At 49.3% G+C, this 20,909-nt stretch overlaps 1 protein-coding gene across 1 annotated transcript in view; it reads left to right on the forward strand.

Moving 5' to 3' along the window:
• Positions 1-17,800, forward strand: part of PDZRN3 (PDZ domain containing ring finger 3) — a 250,683-nt gene extending 232,883 nt beyond the window's left edge. The window contains exons 6-10 of the mRNA XM_075549882.1: positions 8,511-8,609; positions 10,078-10,140; positions 12,265-12,366; positions 13,416-13,532; positions 15,348-17,800. Of these exons, the coding sequence (XP_075405997.1) occupies positions 8,511-8,609; positions 10,078-10,140; positions 12,265-12,366; positions 13,416-13,532; positions 15,348-16,880 (1,914 nt within the window). The 3' untranslated portion in view covers positions 16,881-17,800. The remainder of the gene's footprint in view (positions 1-8,510; positions 8,610-10,077; positions 10,141-12,264; positions 12,367-13,415; positions 13,533-15,347) is intronic.
• Positions 17,801-20,909: the final 3,109 nt, after the last annotated feature.

A 20,909-nucleotide genomic window follows, 5' to 3' on the forward strand; every position in this document is an offset into this window, starting at 1 on the left:
AGTCTGGTCAGCTGGAGTAAGGTGATTAGCATTACCCCCCCCCCCCACACACACACACACACACACACTGAGAAGGGAGTCTCCTTTAGCAGACGCGGGGTTTGGAGAAAGCTGGTCTATGCCTATCATTTCCCCACCATGGCTTTTCTCGTACCAGTCGACTGTCTGTGCTCTGGGGTCAACCCTCTTTTGTTCCCAAATGTTGGGTTAGATTTCAGAAGGAGCCAGGGGGCCCATTCTCCACACTGCTGATCATCTCAGCTGACTTAGATCAAAGTCAGCACCTTTCAAAGAATAGGAGGAAAATATATATGAGTGGGTTGGGATGTTGTTGAAGCAAATGCACAGAGAAAAACAGATGTTCTGTCTTATAAAGTACACAAAATGATCATATTTAGACAATGTCAAATCCCTGTTATTGTGAAACTGCTTAGAGTTAAAGGGATTATGCCCAAGTATACCCAAGGGATGAGCAGCCAAATAATTACCCATAAATTTTCAGGTACTGAACACCTGCTCTAGATCTTCCCGCAGTCAATTAAAGAGAAAAGAGATGTCTGAAGAAGGCTTTTTCCTTAATCTATTGTTTTAATTTCCCAGGTGATTCAGCAGCAGCCGCCTTACCAGGCTGGGAAGCTGCTGTCACCTGGATTGGGTTCGGATGATGTCATTCTGAGGCAGTTTCAACAGGGGAGTGAAATGGTCTGGAAGCCTGGCTCCATAGAGTAACCTAAGTAGATCACACGAGAGTTGCCGGAGAGATGCCGCCTGCCCCGGCCAGCCGTCTAGTTTCTGTGACAGGCTGCCTTGATAGAGCTGCCCCTCAGGAGCCGCAGTGCGCCGACTCTGCTTTCTCTACATTGCCCCTAGTGACCCTGGGCAGCACTTTTCCCCGATCTCATCTGGATCAGGCTTTTGCCCACATGTCTTCTCCCCAAGGAACCTTGTCCCCAACAGTGCCGTTACCTACCTAGTGTCCCCCATCCCCCACCCCCCTGAAGAGCAAACTCCGCAAACTCTAGGCTCACCTCGCACTCAACCATCCCAGGGCCTAGACAGTGCTGCTATGAGGTAGCTGCTGTCCAATTGGGCCCCGAATCATGGTGACCTCGGGCACCAGGGGTCAAATGCTGCCTAGTCCTGTGACACCTTCACACAATGTTGTGGGTCTGACCATTGTGGGCCATCTGCTGGGTTTTCACTGTCTGATTTCCAGGCCTTGCTTCTGTGTCTTAGCCTGGCAGCTTCCATAGGCCCCCAGTGCATGGGGTGACTTGGCCGGGATTGCCACCCGGGGTAATTCTGTCACTGAAGCCCCAGGCAGCTCTGATTCTTAGCCAGCCCTTAGCTTTCCAGGACCAACGCTTTCCGGGAGCAGAGAGCCCTCTCAGAGCCACTGGTGGGTGAATTGCTGAGCTTGCAGTAGCACCCAATGTCTACCCCACAGTGTCGCCAGGACTCCTCTGCCATATAGCAGACTCCTAATAAATAGCTCTTGAATGAAGAAATAAAGGCCTGTTAATCTGTGTCCTCCAGGGAAATGCAGTGTTTCTAGAGACACCACTACATCCTCCCCCACACAGTAGCATGCACCAACATAGAAACTATTAAGACCATTTAAACAAATCTGAAGAAATCTCCCATACTGAGAGGGTAAAGGGGTGTAGAGTCAGTCTTCCTAGAGGTGGATTAGCCATGGAAACCCGTCTTTGGGGCCTCCTTAGATTAAAGTGGCAGACGTTGAAACCGACGGCCTGGATCGCCAAGGTGGACTACCTCCCCCACCCCTTAATGCCCTTAATTGCAATATCGTTTCGATTTCATCTGAAATGTCAGACTTAGCTGTTCCTGTTTATCAAGCAGCCCATCTAGGCCAGGGAGCAACAGGATACCGGAGGGGGTAGCTGGGATCCAGAAAGTGCTAATCCATTATTCATAGCAGTTTGATGAATGGTTTTCTCTGAAATCTTATCTCCATCATCACAGACAGATATGTATTGATAACCTCTGCACTTGCTGTCAAGTGCTCAATTCTGCAAGGCCCTGACTCTAGCTGGGAGTTAAAGTGAAATGTAAGAAATTTACAGATTGCTCCCTAAGTGTGAGGAATTTTCATCTCCACCAACCCCCAGAATGATAGGCCCTGTTATAAACTGTAAGACTAGGTGCAATAAGGTGAACCTGCCCAAGGCAACCTTGCTGGCTCAAGGCAGAAGCAAGTGGAATTTTCACCTGGGTTTCTAGTCTGCCTTGAACCTCAAGATCACCCACACGCTCACACTCTTCATTCAGAGTTACTGAGCACCTGCTTCCACAGGGTACAAAGTCAGACACTGCTTCTACCACGGAATTCATTATTCAATCGCTAATGCCTCGCTAACAAGCCTCAGCAGTACAATGGTTGAGGGTTCAGCATTCACCCAAGAAGGCGGCAGTTCAAACCCACCAGCTGCTGCAAGTGGGGAAAATCCAGCCATCTGTTCCCACAAAGATCACAGCGTAGCACCTCTGCAGGGAATTCCGGCTGTCACCTGGGGTCACCCTGAGTCTGAGTGAACCTGAGCGCACACCGCTTTACTCCAAGGGGCCCTGGTGTGTGCTCCACTAACGGAAAGGTTGGCAGTTCCAATGCACTGTGGATCTACAGTCTGACACTGTAAAGACACAGCAAGCCCACTGCCATCGGGTAAACTCTGACTCCTAGTCAGTCACCCAGTCTAGGGTTTCCAAGTGCGACAGCTCCAGCAGGACCCTGGTAAGAGTGCAGCCTTGGAAATCCTATGGGGCAGTTATGAGTCAGACAGGACCTGACAGCCCGGCACACAGCAACACTGCCTTACTAGAAGCCCTTTCAGTGAGCAACCACGGTGAGGCCCCACTCTCGACATACCCAAAGACAACAGCAACTCTTTCAACATGGTGATCTTCCAGAAGCTTCCAGAAAGCTCTTCTGACGCTTTCTGTGCTGAACCACCCACACCAGGAATCCTGACCGCAACAGAGTCAGGCCCTGAGCCTTCTAAGTGGTGCTTTCCTGCCTCTGGTTGAGATTCTCTGAAAAGCTGCAGCCCGAGAATATTACAGTCCATGCCATCCTGCCTCACAGCCTTGCCAAAGATACGCCCCGCACAAATGCCAGACTAGCCTCGCTTAACTACTGCTGGAAAAGTGCCTTGTTCACCTCATCCCACTCCTCCTGTGTAACACCAGAGAAGGAGGCTCCCGGGGATGCCCTGGAACTGAAAGTAAACGCGGACCAGATGGCTCTCTCAAGGATCTCCTCCAAACATTTCCTTCACAACGGACTGGAATGTGGATTGGAAAGCATAGCTCTGACAGACTCAGGGCAAGCATTTCAGATTCAAATGCTTTGTAAAAAAAAAGAGAGAGAGAGAAAAGAATTTGATCATTCTTCTTTAAAATATTCTTAGAGACTTTGTAAAGCCTCTTTTAGATGGATGAAACTATTCATGCTTTAAAAAGTTGTATGTTTTCCCACAAAGGGGATGAGGCTCTGCCAGTCCCTGAATCCCAGCTCTGCTACTCATGAGTGGCGGGCTTCGTGAATTTTCCCCACCCTCTCTGTGGATCGGAGAATTGCATCACAGGCTGGATGTGTGGTACATGTGGCTTTTCTGATGCCCCTTTACACAGTATGTGCCTCCCATTAGCTGTGAGCCTCTAAGGAAGGGGGTGGGACTCTGCAACCCGTCAGTCAGATTGAGCACTTCCCACTGGGAAGGTCTGCATTGAGAGTGCCGCCATGGCCTCTCCATCTTTCTATTGCAGTGAGAGGGCATGCGTGCTAAGGGGCAGGACCAACACGGGGATTCTCTGCTCTGTCATGGAAAAAAGGTCATGATATGTAATCACCACCGTTGCACAAAATAATTCCAAACAGTTCATTTTATAGCAAATCTACAACTAATTTTCTAACCACCTGTGGGGTTGATGATGTCATAGAAATTGTCTAAGGCAGCGGTTCTCAACCTGTGGGTCACGACCCCTTTGGGGGGGGATCAAACGACCTTTTCACAGGGTCACCCAATTCATAACAGTAGCAAAATGACAGTGATGAAGTTGCAACAAAAATAATGTTATGGTTCGGGGGTCACCACCACATGAGGAACTGTATTAAGGGGTCATGGCATGAGGAAGGTTGAGAATCACTGGTCTAAGGAAAGCACAAGATGTGGCCCCTGATTCAATTATGGGTGATTTGGGTGAAAGGATATTAGGATCCCATCAGTTCCATCCTGACATTTTACGAAAGGTTTTCTCATTGGTTAGAAACATAAGAGGAATTTGGCACACTTATGGAAGTGGGGGTGGGGAGCAGGGTGGACAAAAATGATTTCACCCGTGCCAATGCTAACTCTAGACTAACCATTCTCCAAGTCTCTATCTCTCAAAAGGTTGACCGAACAAACAAAAACCCCAGAAAATATTCGCAGCAAATGTTTTGTCAAAATCATGTGCTCTTTTCATTCTGAGACAAACTATGTTTTGGTCCTCAGCAGCTAAATCTACTCTGGTCCTGCCCTCTCTTTATTAAGACCTAATTCCTGGACTTTACTGTCATAGCTGCTCCAAAGCAGCACTCAGCTCCAGACCTGTCTGGCTGCTCCGTGACACTCAGGCTCTCTGAAGTGTGAGAATGTGAGGACCAGGCTGGTCGCTGGTTTCGTTTCCAGTCTGCCCCCTGACCATACTTGGTTCTGTATACAATTCCTCTACTGGCCACACAGTGAAGCTTAACCCTGGAGCTCAGCACCTGAACTCTTTGACCTTATTCAGTGAAGCAGGCCCCTAGCCATACCTCTGCTGATCATACCAGGACCAAACTGCTAGACTCAACACTGACTGGCATCGAGTTGATTCCAACTCAACGTGACCTAACAGCACAGGATAGGGTGGTGCCGTGGGATTTCCAAAGCTCTTTCCTCTTGATAGAAGCAGGGTGACCCATCATCTCTCCAGTGCAGCTTGTGGGTTCAAACCACTGACCTCTCTCTCCATTAGCAGCCCAACCCTTCACCCACAGCGCCACCTTGGCTTCTTCCCAACCTCTCAGGAATTGTCGAAGCCAGAATTTCAGTATTTACCTCATCACGACCATGTAACGTGCAGAACAGCAATGGCACGAAGCCCAGTGGGACTACAGTATGTGTACTTGTTTAAAAGATGGCCGCTTTGGGGACAAGCTATAAGCTTTGGGGAATAAGCTGAACACTTATTGCCATTTTTCTCCTACCACAGCTCCCTCTGCTTCAGTAGCAAGTGGCCCTGCTCCAGCACCAACTGGCTCCCACAGGGACTGCATGGTTGCACCTGCCCAGCTGGTTCGAAAGCTTTCCCACAGGCTACCCTTGAAGATGCACCCAAACAGAGAAAGTCTTGGTTTTACCCAGACTCAGATGAAATATAACTAAGAAAGATACTTGGGAGAGTGTGCTTGGACATCACTTGTGACCCTTTTATTGCTGTTAAGTGTTAGGATGTTTGTTCTGACTCAGTGGGACCCCGTGTTCAACAGAACAAAGCACCACCACCTGGCCCGTGCCATCCTCAGAGTGGTTGCTAGGACCAAGGCCCCCCGGCCCCCTGTTGCAGCCAGTGCGCCAGCCCATCCCTTTGAGGGGCTTCCTCTCTGTCCCTAAGCCTCGACTTCACCAAGCAGGCTGCCCCTTTCCTAGGCAGCGGGCTCCCTGACAGCATGTCCAAAGTGTGTAAGGCCGTCCTTGTCGCTAAGGAGCATTCCAGCTATATTGCCTCTAAGACAGGTTTGTCGGTAGAACTTGGTACTTTTCATATTTTAAAGCATTTTTGCCAACACCGGTGCATCGATTATTCTCCTATCTTCCTCATTTGCTGTCCAGCTTTCTTGTGCACATGAAGTGACTGAAAATACCACGGCTTCAATCAGGGGCGCCTTAGTCCTCAAAGTGACACCGTGCTTGTAAGCATGTTAAGGAGGGCTTGTGCAGCAGGTTTACCCAGTGGAAAACCTTGTTTGACTTCTTGACTTTTGTGTCCATGAGCAGTGATTGTGGACCAAGTAAAATGAAATCCTTTTCCATTCACCACGATGTTGTCTGTTGGTCGGGAATGGACATAAATGGTGAGGTGGTGGCATCTGCACATTGCAGTCTGTGCCGAAGACCTCCTCCCTTCTTCATGTCATGTTCTTCTACAGATTAGTGCATTGGTGACATGCAAACTGATTGTTCCCAAGTATTTGGTGTCTGTTTCTCATGGTTAAATATGATGCTTAAACTTGTGTTCCCGCTATTACTTTGTTTAGTACACACCTCATCAAATAAAGAGATTTCCACTGAACCCAACTGAATTATTAGAAATTAATGAGTCTCATTTAATGAGAATTTGCCATACTATTAGAGCTATAATTAAGAAGTCATTGAATTAATTAACATATCAGTGTTCAGAAAATAATTAACATATTAATGCTCAAAAAGTTATTCTCTTGAAAAGACACATGGAATATGCCCACTCTGCAAAAAACAAAAATCAAAAAAACAACCCCAACAACTCCGTGTGATTTCAAGCCAGGAATCATCAAAACCAAAGTGCCGTTGCTCTAGGGTCAGCGCGGCCTCATGCGGGTCCAGGTGTATCAGTAGAACTGCACACCTTGGGGTTTTAAATGGCTGTAGTAATCTTTCAGAAGGTGACTTCCTTCCAAGGTAGGTAACTCTAGGTGGATTTGAACTCTCAGCTTTTTGGTTACTAGCCAAGTACTTAACGGTAAGGCACATAGATGTTCTACTACCACTCACTGTGTACCTGTTGTGGGCTAGGAGCTATCCTGAGAGCTCGGCATGCCCATCTGCTGGCTCCCGCCCAGCTCTCAGAGGTGAGATGCATTTATTCATGAGGAGACCGGGGCTTGGACAGTAAGGAGCTCAGGTGCTCAAGCAAGTGTAAAGAAGGAAGGAGGGCGGGGCCACAGTGTAGGTGTCCTGAGTTCACAGTCCCATTGCTTCCCCACGCATTGGTGTCAGAGACCACTTGGAAGACTCAGATCATAGGCAGCCCTCACGTAAAGCTTCCAGATGAGTTTTCACCAAGTTGCAGTCACAGCTGGATTCTTCACCTTGACTTCTGTCTGGCCCCCTCAGTCCTACCCCTCTCTTAAACATAATTCTGTGGTCACACTGGCCTTTGAATGATTCTTTTTCTTTACTTTTTAATTATACCATTCCACAGTTCAGTCATGCACAATTGCTACCACAGTTAGTTTCAAAACATTTTTCCTTCCTGTATTCATTAATACCAGCTCCCCATTACCCTCTCCACGAACCCTTATTCTAGTTATTATTTTCTATAGATTCATCCATTCTGTTTTTCATATAGCAGAAAACAGAAAAATCCATAACAGAGTCAAGAAAGCTACCAGCACTGACAATCTGTTCATTTCTGAAACAGACCAGTCTATTCCCCAGCCAGGGCCTTTGCACCTGCCTTTCTTCTGCCATGGGAGTGGGCACCCTCCCTTTCACATGTGAGGTCCAAGAAGTACGCACCACACAACTGCTCTGAGCTTCCCTGCAAAGATGGCAGTCTGTTCACCCCCTCAGAGAGAGGGCACTTGGTAAAGGTAGCCAGAGACCAGGGCATGAAGCATGGTCTCAGATTTCCTCCCCTCCCTTCCATCCCTACCCCCAACCCCAACCTGCCTGATACACCAAACCACATGGTGCGTGGACAATGTCCCTTCCGGCAGGTACTGCCGTGAGATGTGCCTGGGTTGTTGGCAGTGCGGGTGGAAAGGATGGTTAGGGGTGTTACCGCTTTCAGAGAGCCCAGAGCTTCTTCCCAAGCCCCCGGCCCTGCCCCCATCAGCTTGCTGCCTTCACCAAGTGCATGGAAATTGGCGGATACAGTGTGGTGCTGTTCCCTGGACTCCTGTGTCTCGCTTTGGGGCTGCCTTTGCTTTTACCTTATTTAATTTGATGAAAGTAATTTCTCAACTGTAAATATCACAGCTGTTGTGGGAAGCATTAATTGCACGTGATCACGTTACTCCCCTTTCTTGGATCAATTTATGTGTAATCTGTTTGCAGAGTTCTATTACTGTGAATATTTAAGGAACGCATTGTGAAATAATCTAACCAAACATATTGGAAACATTTGTACTGAATCGGCTGGATGGTTTGGGGCAGGGAAGTATTCCTGTCTGTGGCGGACATTGAAAGAATGCTTCTGAAAATGCCCTGCCCCAGAAGTCTGAGTGAAATATGGGTAATTTTTCTTTGGGGAGATCAATAAAATAACTATTTTCAAAATGACTTTATATTGACTGAAAGGTCAAAAATGCCCTGGGCATTGATCCCAGCTCCATAATCACTTTTTTGTTCAGTAAGTTAGCCAGCTCTACACAGTTGAATGCCAAGAAATCCAGGTCATCATGTAAACAAAATATTTTTAGAGCACTTGACACCCCATCCTGCCTGGCCACGCCTCACTGGGACTGCCCTTTCTTTGTGTAGGAAGTAGACCTGTACAGAGTGAACAGTCAGGACAAGCTGGGCCTCACGGTGTGCTACCGGACAGACGACGAAGACGACATCGGGATTTACATCAGTGAGGTGTGTATGCTCAGTGCTCACCGCTATCAAAACCAAAAGGGAAGACACACACACACACACACACACACACGCATATACATATATATACACATATACTTCTTAAAATCCTTTTCTATGTTGTTAGCTGCCAGTAAGTCCCATCCTTACACATAGTGACCCCAGACACAAGAGAACAAAAGGCTGCCTAGCCCTGCACCTCCACACAATGTGTTGCAGATCAACTCATTCTGCTCTGTGGGGACTTTGTTAGCTAAAGTTCATAAGTAGATGCCCAGGCCTTTCCTCCTACGCCATCTGAGTCTGGAACTCCTGACTCAATCAGCACGTATGATAGCAAACGAATCCTTCCGTGACACACGGGGCACTGAGCAAGGAGCAAACTCCGAGGTCTCCCTCGGGGAGGCAGCACTTCTCCCAATGATGGACCGCTGCCTCTTCCCCATGGGAACCTGCCTCAGCTCAGGCTGAGCCAGAAGTTTTGGGGCGACACAGACAGAGCAGTTTGCCCTCTCGTCACCTTCCACGGAGCCACAGCTTTACATGGGGGTTAACTTCTCCAGGCAGCACAGGAGGCAGAATTACCCCGGAGAAGCAGCAAATCGACCATAAAATGGAGCCGTTGACATGGTTGTGTGTGCTTCACCCTGAGGGAACAGCAGATTCACATTTCCCATCTCCTGTTCACTGAGTGGAATGGTGGATGGAATCACTTAGGCTTTTTAAAGTATTTCTCTCTGACCCATGTGTGCAGTCGGCTTCACCTCGGTGCATTTTCGGCCAGAGAGAAGCTGCCTTGCTCTTCGTAGAGAAGACAAAGCAAAACAACTTTCCAGGCGGCTACTCGATCACCCTCCTCCCTCCTGGCAGGCAGGGCTTTTGTCAAGAAAAGGACCTATCTCTAAGAGCTGAACCAAAGGATGGTCTACAAGGGCTGGCTTAATAATTATCCCAATGGATGTACTTCACCCAGTGACCTGAAGTCAAACCATTGTTACTGTTTTGGGGGATGCACCATCCACACTCAGTCCTATGTAGATCCGTTATATCATTTCATGTTTAACATCATTTCCCCAAACGTAGCTATATAAGCATGTGATAAAAAATCATCAAGCGATGGATGATAGGCAACATATCAAAGCGTACCCTTTCAGCTTCGCTGCATCCTCTTGGCCCTCCGGGGAGCCGGGCCTGTGCACACGGGCTGGAGGCCAGCTGCCAGGCAAGGGTCTGGGAAACAGCGCAGTCGGTCTCTCCTTTCCCAACACTAAAACTTCCTGTTTTTGTGCAAGACAAAAACTTCCTGAGGACCGTGACTACAAGGGGGCTTCGAAAAGTCTGTGAGAGAATGAAGTGCAGAGAGAGTGGAACTTCTCTGTGGCCTTGGCGGAAGGCCCTCCTATTGGTTAAAAGCGGCTGGTGATTTGCACACGTGGCTGGCTGCGTGCTAACACATGCCCGCTTGTTTCAGATCGACCCCAACAGCATTGCAGCCAAGGACGGGCGCATCCGAGAGGGAGACCGCATTATCCAGGTAGGTCGGCAGCCGGGGCCTCTTCGTGGGCCTGTCATCTGGGGCCCAATCAGAGCTCTGTAGCTGACCATGCCCAACAGGACAAAGGGCAGGGATGGCAAACTCATGTGGATCCACCCCCGCTGCCGGTCCCGGCGACCACGCATCCGGTGGCTGATGATGTACATTTTTGGTGGAGCGGACAGCCTCATCTTCCCCCAAGCCAGATAGGTTAAATGATGGCGACACAGGCTGGGAGGGTCTAAGATGCTACCGAGGAAGAAGACTGTGCCCCGCTGACACCTGGGGAGAGTAGGCCTTGCGCAGCTAAAGAGGGCAGCCTTCCTGGAGCCATCCTTTCATTCTGCTGGAGCCCAGAGCCACATCGTGCCAACAACAACCTGCACCTTCTCCACCAGAGCCATAGCTGGAGGATTCGTTTTAGACCAAGTGTCGTGCGTTTCATCTTGCCCTTAAAATGGGAACATCTTTGGGAAAGTTAGCATATCGAGTAATCCGTTCAATTGATAAGCCTTATAGGGAATTGAGTCCAGGGGGAGGGTCTGTGTCTGGAGCCCTGCATCCTCACAGTCTGTCTTTTTAAATTTATTTTTTGACAGTTTATTGGCACCTAATCCACAAATAATGCAATAATGTCGATCATCACCACAATCAGTTTTAGAACATTTTCTTCTTCCTTGTCCTCATTGTTCTTAGCACCCCATTCCCCCACAACCTCCTTTGCCCATACCTACGAGAAACCATTAAGCCACTTACTGCTTCTGCTGGTTTACCTAGCCTGGATTTCCTATAGAGAAAACATTCACAGAAAAGAAGACAAACAGAGAAAATCCTCAATTAAAGAGAATGTAGAAACTATTGAAACACTAGAACAAGTTTAAAATGGGTTAAGAGGGATATCAAGTGATAAGGTGTTAAACTGTAACCTGACTATATCTGCCAAACTCCACTCTCCAGTGCATTCGGATAGCAAAGCCATTCACGCCCTTGGTCCCTGGGCAGAGGAGGTTCACCAGAGGCTTAACCCGCATGGATTTCCCCGTCACGCCAAAACATTAAAAAAACAAAAAAGGAAACAATATCACAGCCTTTCTGACTCTGCCACGAGCTGAGATTCTGCCCTCCGCTGTTCACTGTGCCTCCTGCCTCTGCTCATTGCTGTCACCTGCTTGGCACTGTGCACACTGCCATGAATCAGCATCCTTCTTCACTGCCCTCTACTTCGCCAGCCCTCAGCCAGCACCTCACTCCTCAGGGCTCTGGACATGAGGGTGACTGCGTCCTCAGTAGTCCTGCCCCTTTAGTAACTGGGGTTCTTCCATTAACCGTGAGTGCTGGGCACAGACATATTGCGAAGCTCCCCAGAGGACCCCTGGGTTCCACTGCCCCTCACCTCAGTTGTGTGTAAGAGCAGGCCTCTCTCCATTACCTCCTTGGTAATTAGGATCAGCCACTCCACCCTGCCAAGTCACTTCACTTGCTGTCTGTTGGTTCCATGGCATTAAGGAACCCAAATGACCAGATGGAAGGCTGATCGTACAACTCTGTGGGACCATTGCGCAGTCCCTAAGAGGGAGCATCCACTGGAACAAAGACCTTCAGACCAGGCAGGAAGCAAAGCTCTGTGAGGGGTTATCTGGTGTAACAGTCGGGACATGAGTCCCACTTGACCCTCGGTTCTGCCTAGAGTGGCAGCACCCCGCTGAGGACGGAGTGTGTTATCCTGTTTCTATCATGCTCTGCCGCAGTGATCGCATCCACTCCACCCTCCTTTCCAAGCCCACTGTCTCCAAGTACACGCTGTCAGGCATCCGCTGACTCCCTTTCCGCACGGGCCTCAGTGCCGCGCTCAGAGGGTCCCCTGAACATGCTGCACCTAGCTCCTCAGTGCTCCCTTCCAGAACCCCTGCCACTTCTGCCCAAGGAACTCCGCGTTATCGTTGGCTCCTAGGACATAGATCACTGTGGCGTCAGCAAAGCCTTCCCTCCTCTGTATAAGCTACCTAGAAGCTGTACTTCCCCACTGTGAGCCAGTGACAGAAAATACAGACTGAGTTGCGTTTTGCTAATTATGCTGTTGTCAGCCCTACCCACCAACTCCCCCTCCCCCCTGCTTATGTTAAGATTAACGGGATAGAGGTGCAAAACCGCGAAGAGGCTGTGGCTCTTCTCACAAGTGAAGTAAACAAGAACTTCTCTCTGCTGATCGCAAGGCCGGAGCTCCAGGTGAGTCCTGTGCCTGTAGGTGAAGGAGGGGCGTGGAAATCGCGACTGCCAGCCGATGAACGCATAAACAAAACTTGGCAAGCACACTAGAATATTACTGAGCCACAAAATGAATGAAGTCCGTATCCTTACCACGACCCGACGAGCCAAGCAAACACCATACTGAGTGAAAGAAGTTGGTCACAAAAGCACAGATATTCTATGATTCCACTTATAGGAAGTATCAAGACTAGGCAAATGTCTAGACAAACATGGCTGCCAGGGGGGTGGGCACGTGATTGCTTATATGACATTGTTCACTACCGATTGGAAAGCAAGCCTGTGCTCCCGAGCCTGCTGAGTAATCGCTCAGGCCAGGCAGTGTGAGTCAGAGACTGCAGGGCAGGGAGGGGGGGTTCTTCATTCACCTTGTCCACTGGGCAGGGAGGTGTTGAGAGGCTCCCCTAGAGAACAACTCAGTTATTGCAGGACTTCCACCAAGGGAATCCTGAGCTCATCCTGTTGATCCACTGAGACTGCCTCCACTTTAGATGTGAAACCCCTATGAAAAGTAGCCTAGGGGCATCTGACACAGCACCCGTCTTGAAGTTGGGTGGTTCCCTGGGGTGGGCTTACTTTTTCTTAAAGTTCTAGATAATAAAACATATAGTCAGTAGGCTCAATAAAGTAATAGCTGTTAGCTTGGGCAAGGCCAAATTAGTAACGCTAGGGTTTTGGTTTTTTTTGCCAGAGAGAATACTTTGCATATGAAAAGTGGTTTCCCTTTGAGGTCTGCTTAACTTGCAATGGGGGCAGCCAGCAATCCCCCTACATAGTTGGCCTACTTCACTGAAAGTAGTTGATACAGATAAAAAAGCTTCTTGTGATGGAGGAGGGTGGGGGTGGGGGGCACACATGCAAGCTCTCTATTAGGACAGGTCATTTCGTGACACAGCAGACCAGTGGGTCGGCTGGCATGCTGGTAGCTCCTGGAGGGAGTGCTAGACATATGAAGTCCCTTTGTTCAAAAGTAATAATTCAAAATAGCGACTCTGCTGCTGCCCCCACAGCTGGACGAAGGCTGGCTGGACGATGACCGCAACGACTTTCTGGACGAGCTGCACACGGCCATGCTGGAGGAGCAGCACCAGCAGGCCATGCAGTTCACAGCCAGCATGCTGCAGCAGGTAAGCAGGCCTCGCCACAACCCCCCCCCCCCCCCGGGCTTCTCTAGGGGGCTTCAATCGGAGTCAGGCTGCTGCTCCGCCCTGGCGCTTCAAGCTGCGCTGTAATGCCAAGGTGTAACACCTTCTGAAACCTGGGCGTGCATGGGCCTGATTAACAGGACAACAACAGCCAGTTGTTGTTGAGTGTGTTCCAACCGATGGTGACCCCACCGTGTTCCAAAGGAGAAATGTGCTCCTCCGTGGAGTCTTCCTGGCTGTGACCTTGTGGTTGGAGCCAGGGTTTCGCCATCAGGGGCTCCATGGAGCACAGAGAGCAGCGGAACTAAAGCCCTGTTTCTAGAGCAAAGCAATCCCCGCGCCACTTAGTCCAGGCTGCTTAGAGGGCTACCAGGGGGCTTCAAAAATGTCATGGAAAAATGGAGTTAAAATTCTCCATGACATTTTTGTAAAGATTTTATTGGTGGCTCTTAGGTTTGAGCCCTTGGTATCAGTTCCTCTTTTTATGCTCCCATCCCCCCTCCACCCTCATCACCCCTTAACAAATTATAAATTATTATTTCCATATCTTATTCCGACCGCTGTCTCCCCTTCCCCAAGGTTTCTTCCCACCTCCTCTCCCCACCTTCCCCCTACCCTCCTGGTGTCAGTACTCCATTTCTGTTCCTCAGGGGGTTTATCTGACTGGATCCAGTGTGTCCTGAGCGCGTATCTGTACCTGTGCACATGCTCCTGCCTGGCCCGCAGTGAAAGGCAGGCCTGGGGTCATGAGGATGTGGAGTGAGGAACTTTTTTGAAGGCTCCTCAGATTCCTTCACGCCACTACTCTTATCACCAGAGTCATAATCCATTCAGTCCTTCCTTATGAGCTAAACAAGGCCATGTGTGCTTCCCTCACAGGGGGTTAGGCAATACTTCTAGCCATTTCCTAGGTCAGAAAACTGAAGATTACAGCAAGATTAAGGACTTGCCCAGGTTTGAGGTAAACCAGTTGCCTTCAAGTCAGTTCTGACCCATGTGCATCAGAGTGGAATCAGGTTCTATAGGCATTTCCCAGAGTGATTTTTTGGGGGGCAGATCAACACGCCCCTCTTCTGAGGAACCTCTGGGTAGATCTGAAGCACCCACTTTTTAGTTAGGAGCCAAACACACAAACATTGTAAGTTGTTGTTGGTTTTCATTGACTCAATTCTAATTCATGGTAACTAATTAATAAAGGAGCCCTGGTATCTATATGCCGGGCTGCTCAGTTCCACCCCACCACGCGCTCCATGAGAGAAAGATGAGGCTACCTGCGTCCATAATGATGTACAACCTCAGGGTCCCTATGTAGGGTCCCTATGAGCCTGAAATGACTCAGTGGCAGTGGGTTTTCGTTTGGGTATACTAGAACGAAACACGGTCTGCTGCATCGAGATACGCACCCTTGTCCTAAGTCCCTGGGTAGTGGGAATTCTCAACGACTGGCCTAAAGATTGGCAGTTTGAACTTGCCCAATAGCACAGTGGAAGAAAGGCCTGGCTATCTGTAAAGATTATAGCCAAGGGGAAAGCCTGGGAAACAGGCTTTTTCTATGTTTTAAGTGAGTTGCTGTGAGTTTGAATTGACTACAGGGCAGCTGAATGGGTTTTGTTCGGGGCCCAGTCCTAATAGTAGATAAGAGGGCTTAGTTCATGAACCCTTGGAATTAAAAGATCATGGAATTTGTCCCGCAAACGTTCTAAAGCCCCCAGGTACACTGGTCCTGGATGAACGAACAAGCGGTGCTCCTGCTCCACCGACCTCTGATCGTGCCTTGTCGCTATTCCTGTTTTGCAGAAAAAACACGAGGAAGATGGCGGCACCACAGACACAGCCACTATCTTGTCCAACCAGCACGAGAAGGACAGCGGTGTGGGGCGCACAGATGACAGCACCCGCAACGACGAGAGCTCGGAGCAGGAGAACAACGCGGACGACCCCACGGCGTCCTCCAACCCGCTGGCCGGGCAGAGGAAGCTGACCTGCAGCCAGGACACGCTGGGCAGTGGTGACCTGCCCTTCAGCAACGAGTCCTTCATCTCGGCCGACTGCACGGACGCCGACTACCTGGGCATCCCCGTGGACGAGTGCGAGCGCTTCCGGGAGCTCCTGGAGCTCAAGTGCCAGGTGAAGAGCGCCGGCCCGTTCGGCCTGGGCTACGGCAGCAGCCCGCTGGACGCCAGCAAGAGCGACCCCGAGAGCGTGGACAAGGAGCTGGAGCTGCTCCACGAGGAGCTGCGCAGCATCGAGCTGGAGTGCCTGAGCATCGTGCGCGCGCACCGGCTGCAGCAGCTGCAGGAGCAGGGCCGCGAGCCCTGGGGGCTGCCCAGCGGCGGCTTCGGCGTCCGCAGGCACGAGCTGTCCGACATCACCGAGCTCCCCGAGAAGTCCGACAAGGACAGCTCCAGCGCCTACAACACCGGGGAGAGCTGCCGCAGCACCCCGCTCACCCTGGAAATCTCCCCCGACAGCTCCCTGAGGAGAGCGGCCGCGGAGGGCGGGCCGAGCAGCAGCGAGGGGGCCTCGGGGCCCGGCGACGCTTACGGAGGAGCCCCAAAGAATCCGCTGGCCATCACCGAAGACCCCGACCGCGGCGGCCCCACTCCCACCGAGCTGGCCCTCGGCCAGCCCCTCGAGTGCCGAGAGAGGAAGGCCAGCGAGGCCAGCAGGAGCCCCACTCCGAGTCAGAAGCTGGGGGGCTCCTACCTGCCCCCCTACCACCACTCGCCCTACAAGCACGCACACATCCCGGCGCACGCGCAGCACTACCAGAGCTACATGCAGCTGATCCAGCAGAAGTCGGCGGTGGAGTACGCGCAGAGCCAGATGAGTCTGGTGAGCATGTACAAGGACCTGAACGCCGCCAGCCAGGCGGAGCAGAGGATGGAGTGGAAGGTCAAGATCCGGAGCGATGGCACCCGCTACATCACCAAGAGGCCGGTGAGGGACCGCCTGCTGCGGGAGCGCGCGCTCAAGATCCGCGAGGAGCGCAGCGGCCTGACCACGGACGACGACGCCGTCAGCGAGATGAAGATGGGGCGCTACTGGAGCAAGGAGGAGAGGAAGCAGCACCTGGTGAAGGCCAAGGAGCAGCGGCGCCGGCGCGAGTTCATGATGCAGAGCAGGTTAGACTGCCTGAGAGAGCAGCAGGGTGCCGACGACAAGAAGGAGATGAACATCATTGAACTGAGCCACAAAAAGATGATGAAGAAGCGGAACAAAAAGATATTTGACAATTGGATGACGATCCAAGAACTCTTGACCCACGGCACAAAGTCTCCGGATGGCACTAGAGTATACAATTCTTTCTTATCCGTGACGACTGTATAATTTACACTTTGGCGTTCTGTACATAAAACAAACAAAAACTACCATTGAGGTAGAGATTCCTGCCTCGTTCAATGCGGCAAGCTTTTGTATATAAAATAAATAGTCACCGTGTGCATAGTTGGAGGTGTGAACTTTACAGCGCTGGGTGGCATCACTGTTTTACAGAAGGTCGACGGCCCTCACTATCTCAGAAGGCAATATTAACAAGTGAGCTTTCTGTCGAATAGCAATTGTACTTTTTTTACATGTTATCTTTTACATAAAGTGCTTAACTTTCTCAAAAAGGCCTTTTATTAAGTATACTTTCACAAAATAATTTGTTGAAGCTATATTCATATAAAAAAAGTTAAACATGCTTTTCTTTTCCTGCCGAAAACACAAAGACAACTGCCAGTATGTATTTTTACAGGAACCCTATTTTATAAGGTTGCTTTGCTAAATGTGTTTCATATGAGTGGCCATTAATCTATGATTTAGGTCAAGGTTTCAACTCCAACTACCAAACCCTTTTAATACATGCAACCAAAGCAGCAGTGTTTCGCCTTTGGAGAGATCACTGGAAGCATACTTCTGGTCAAGGTTCCCAAGAGAGTGTAAAGGCTCGGAACGGAGAGCAGGCGGCCGGCCGCGTCGCAGAAGATGAAAGCATGTTCGCAAGGAATGCAACCTGTGGGAAGAATCTGCATGCACAGGAAAGTCGTGGATGGAGACGGTGTGTGGAATTTAAAGTGCTCATCGTAGTCAATTTCGCTCTGTAGACTTGAAGGTACAGACTTTGACAAGCAAGTTCATGAAACCATGATTAGTTATCAAACGTTAAGAAAAATGAAGTTAAAATAAATTATTTTCTATCTGATATGTTTTGAAGTGATTCCTCATTTTGCAGTGGTGCCTAGAAAATAAACGCCTTTTGCAATGTTTTTCTTGGTTGTATTACCTCTTCATAGCCGCCCAGTCTTCCTATCTGGTATCTCAGTTCTGCCCAGTGACAGAGGTAAAATGAAAGCCTTTCAGCGAAGAATAAAATATGTGCCATAGACTCCTGCATTTCTGCCTGTCTGCCTGCTGGAAGGGGGAGCTCTGGGGACACAGTGGCTGCATTGACCACGATCAGCAGTTCACCCGTCAGGACCAGCAGCCAGAGAAAGCCCTGGCTTTCCATTCCATGAAGACGTGCTCTCTCCTAGCTCAGAGTTCTCCTCCCTGTCCTACCGGGTTGCTTGGAGTAGGAATCGACTTGATGGCAGTGAGTTTTGCGATTTTGTTGGGGTTTTATTTGTCTGGCCCAATGTGCTCGAACCGAGATAAGCTCTGAGCAAGTTTCTCAGTCTGTCAGGAGACCTCTGCAACCACTGGTGCCTGTCAGTGATAACTAGTAACTGTCCGTGGCTAGGCCCAGCCTTTCATTACTACGATGTGTCTGAAAAGCAGATGATATGTTCAGAGTAAGGGGTCACCCCAAAGTAGATGGGCTTCGAAACAAATACCTTTCAGTCCAATAACCTCAGACCCCTACCTAAAGAATTGTCATTGGACGGTTACCTGATTATAGGGTTTAGACCAATCTCAGCTGTAAAGCCTACTTTAAAAAGATGTGTTAGGTGGGGCATTGTTTTCATTTGCCATGGTGCCAGACATCTGACTTACCCACTGACCTGCCTGAAAATTAAATTTACATGACCAGGTGTTGAGGCATCTCGGACCTAGTCTCCTCCCACAGACCAGGTTCAAATAAATTTAAAAAAACTCTCCTGACCAGAACACTCCTGAGACTAATTAGCAGTCACATTGGTGATAGAGCAGTTCACGCAGACGTCCTCCCTCCTCACTGTTCATAGGCCCTCTTCCAGGACCAGGAATAGCTAAGACAATTATGTAGGCGAAATTAGCTTAACCCGCCAAAATGAGGTGGGGTGTTTGTTGTTTTGCAAAAGGTAGACTATTAGGGACATGGTTTTTCAACTTCCAACAGAATTGGATCCCTGACTCTCAGGAGAAACTCCCCTCACCAGCATGTTTGTCTTGTGCCCTGGCTTCCCATCTAATGTGTCAGAGCGCAGATGAATTATACATTACGGAGAGGCATCCATAAACGGGGGGGCTCATGGGGAAATACAGCTCGCTTCCCCTTGCACATTCTCCTGAAAGGCCAGGTGGGTACATGTGGCCCCAAAAAGGAAGAGCTCTAACCCAAACATTGATGTGAAGACAGTCAACCAGGGGTGCTTCAAGGACAGACTTCTGGAGGACAGCTTGTGCCACATACAAAAAAGGCCCAAACTCAAGCGAGCTGCCATCTAGTCAGTTCCAACTTGGGGCAACCCCATGTGCATCTGAGTAGACCTGTGCTCTATCAGATTTTCAATGACCCCCTTTTCAGAAAGACCACCAAGTCTTTAGTGAATGGATTTGAATCCCCAACCTTTCGTTCAGAGTCAAGCACTGAACCACGTGAAGCACAGGGACTCCTGTGAAAGTGACAACAAAGAGACCTGCAGAGTCGCTAATCACCAACTTAGTGTAAAATTCGGGATTCTGTGGGAGAAGTTTGTGACAGTCTGCTTCCATAAACATGGATCGCGTTGGTGACAGAGGTGAATGCAGTCCTGCAATAACAAAAACCTATGAGTAGGTGTGTGGATGGACACACGAGCTCAAGAGGTGTGGGAGGGAGAATGGGACTATAGCCATGAATGTATGTAGATTTGACCGAAGATATCTGTTTATTATGCCAACATTTACATGATTATAGAAGAACATTACAAAAGAAAACCCTCCATTCTGACTCATAGCAACCCCACAGGTGAGAGTAGAACTGTCCCTGTGTGCGTGGGACACATTTGACAAGGGAGTAGAAAGCCTCATCTCTCTCCCACTGAATTATTACATGGAAAAGTGACTGTGAGGCCTTACCCATTCAAAATGAAATGTTCAAAACGCAAACGCCATGGAGCACAGTTCTAGTGTATCATTCCCGGGTGACCCCGAGTTATATTCCGCTCCGGGACCCCCGCTTCCTGGGTAATGGCGCACAGCAGAACCTCACTGCTGCTTGTTTGCTGCTGCAAGTCTCAGTGGTGGTGAGGGAAGTGAGTAGGGAAAAGGTAGCAGGTGCGGAAGGCTCCTTCTAACTTGTTTGGTTTCTCCACGTTAAACGGACTGTTACTGATGTGAATATGACTGCCTTTTGTTCGGTCGAGAAAAGTAAAAATCAAACCAAAACAGACTAAAAATAATAATCAAACAGCTCCAGCATTTATAGGGAAAGTTGAACAGGTAGCATTTGGTTTAAAAATAAAGAAAAGAGACTTTGGAAACCCTATGGAGCAATTCTGTTGTGTCTGATAGTGTAGCTATGCGTTGGAAGTCAAGTCAACGGGGTTTTTCGCTTGTTTCGTCACAATTTAAAGTGTAACATGGGGTTTCACAAAGTTTTCATATCAAGATCTTAGATCATTTCTTCACCAGTGAGCAGGAGAATCCGAAGGTAAAGAACCCAGCTTATAATGATCATTTTAATCAAGGACCCCACATGTGGTCTCCCTTTTCTTTTCACCGTCTATGCAGGAGAGAAGGAGGTAGCCCTCACCTGCAGAGGGTAATTAGCGTGCACTCCAGCCTCCCTCCTCCACCCAAACACACACATCCCCCAGTGGATGCTTGACTGGAGGCAGGAACCTGCCATTTCCACAAGCTCCCAAGGAGCTCATGGGAGGGGGCATCTTTCTTGCTTGTGGTCAAGTTGACGGGTTTTCCTAGATAATGGTTGCACATGACAATTCGTACTTTCTGTTCCAACTGACATGAAACCTTAACTCGCATAAAAACAGGAGACCCATTGTAATCAACAGGCCCATCTACCACCTCTGCTTCATAAACTTGTAAAAAAATCTTCTGAGCCCATTAAAAAATCTGATGGAAGCTATGAATTCATTCAGTGGAACAAAATGTGCATAGATTACTACGCAAGCTGTATATGATTTCAGGGGCTCTAGAGGTTCCCAAAGTCCTTTCATCGGTGTCCTCTGA

This window comes from Tenrec ecaudatus, chromosome 5 (genome assembly GCF_050624435.1).
Source record: "Tenrec ecaudatus isolate mTenEca1 chromosome 5, mTenEca1.hap1, whole genome shotgun sequence".
Lineage (NCBI taxonomy): Eukaryota > Metazoa > Chordata > Mammalia > Afrosoricida > Tenrecidae > Tenrec > Tenrec ecaudatus.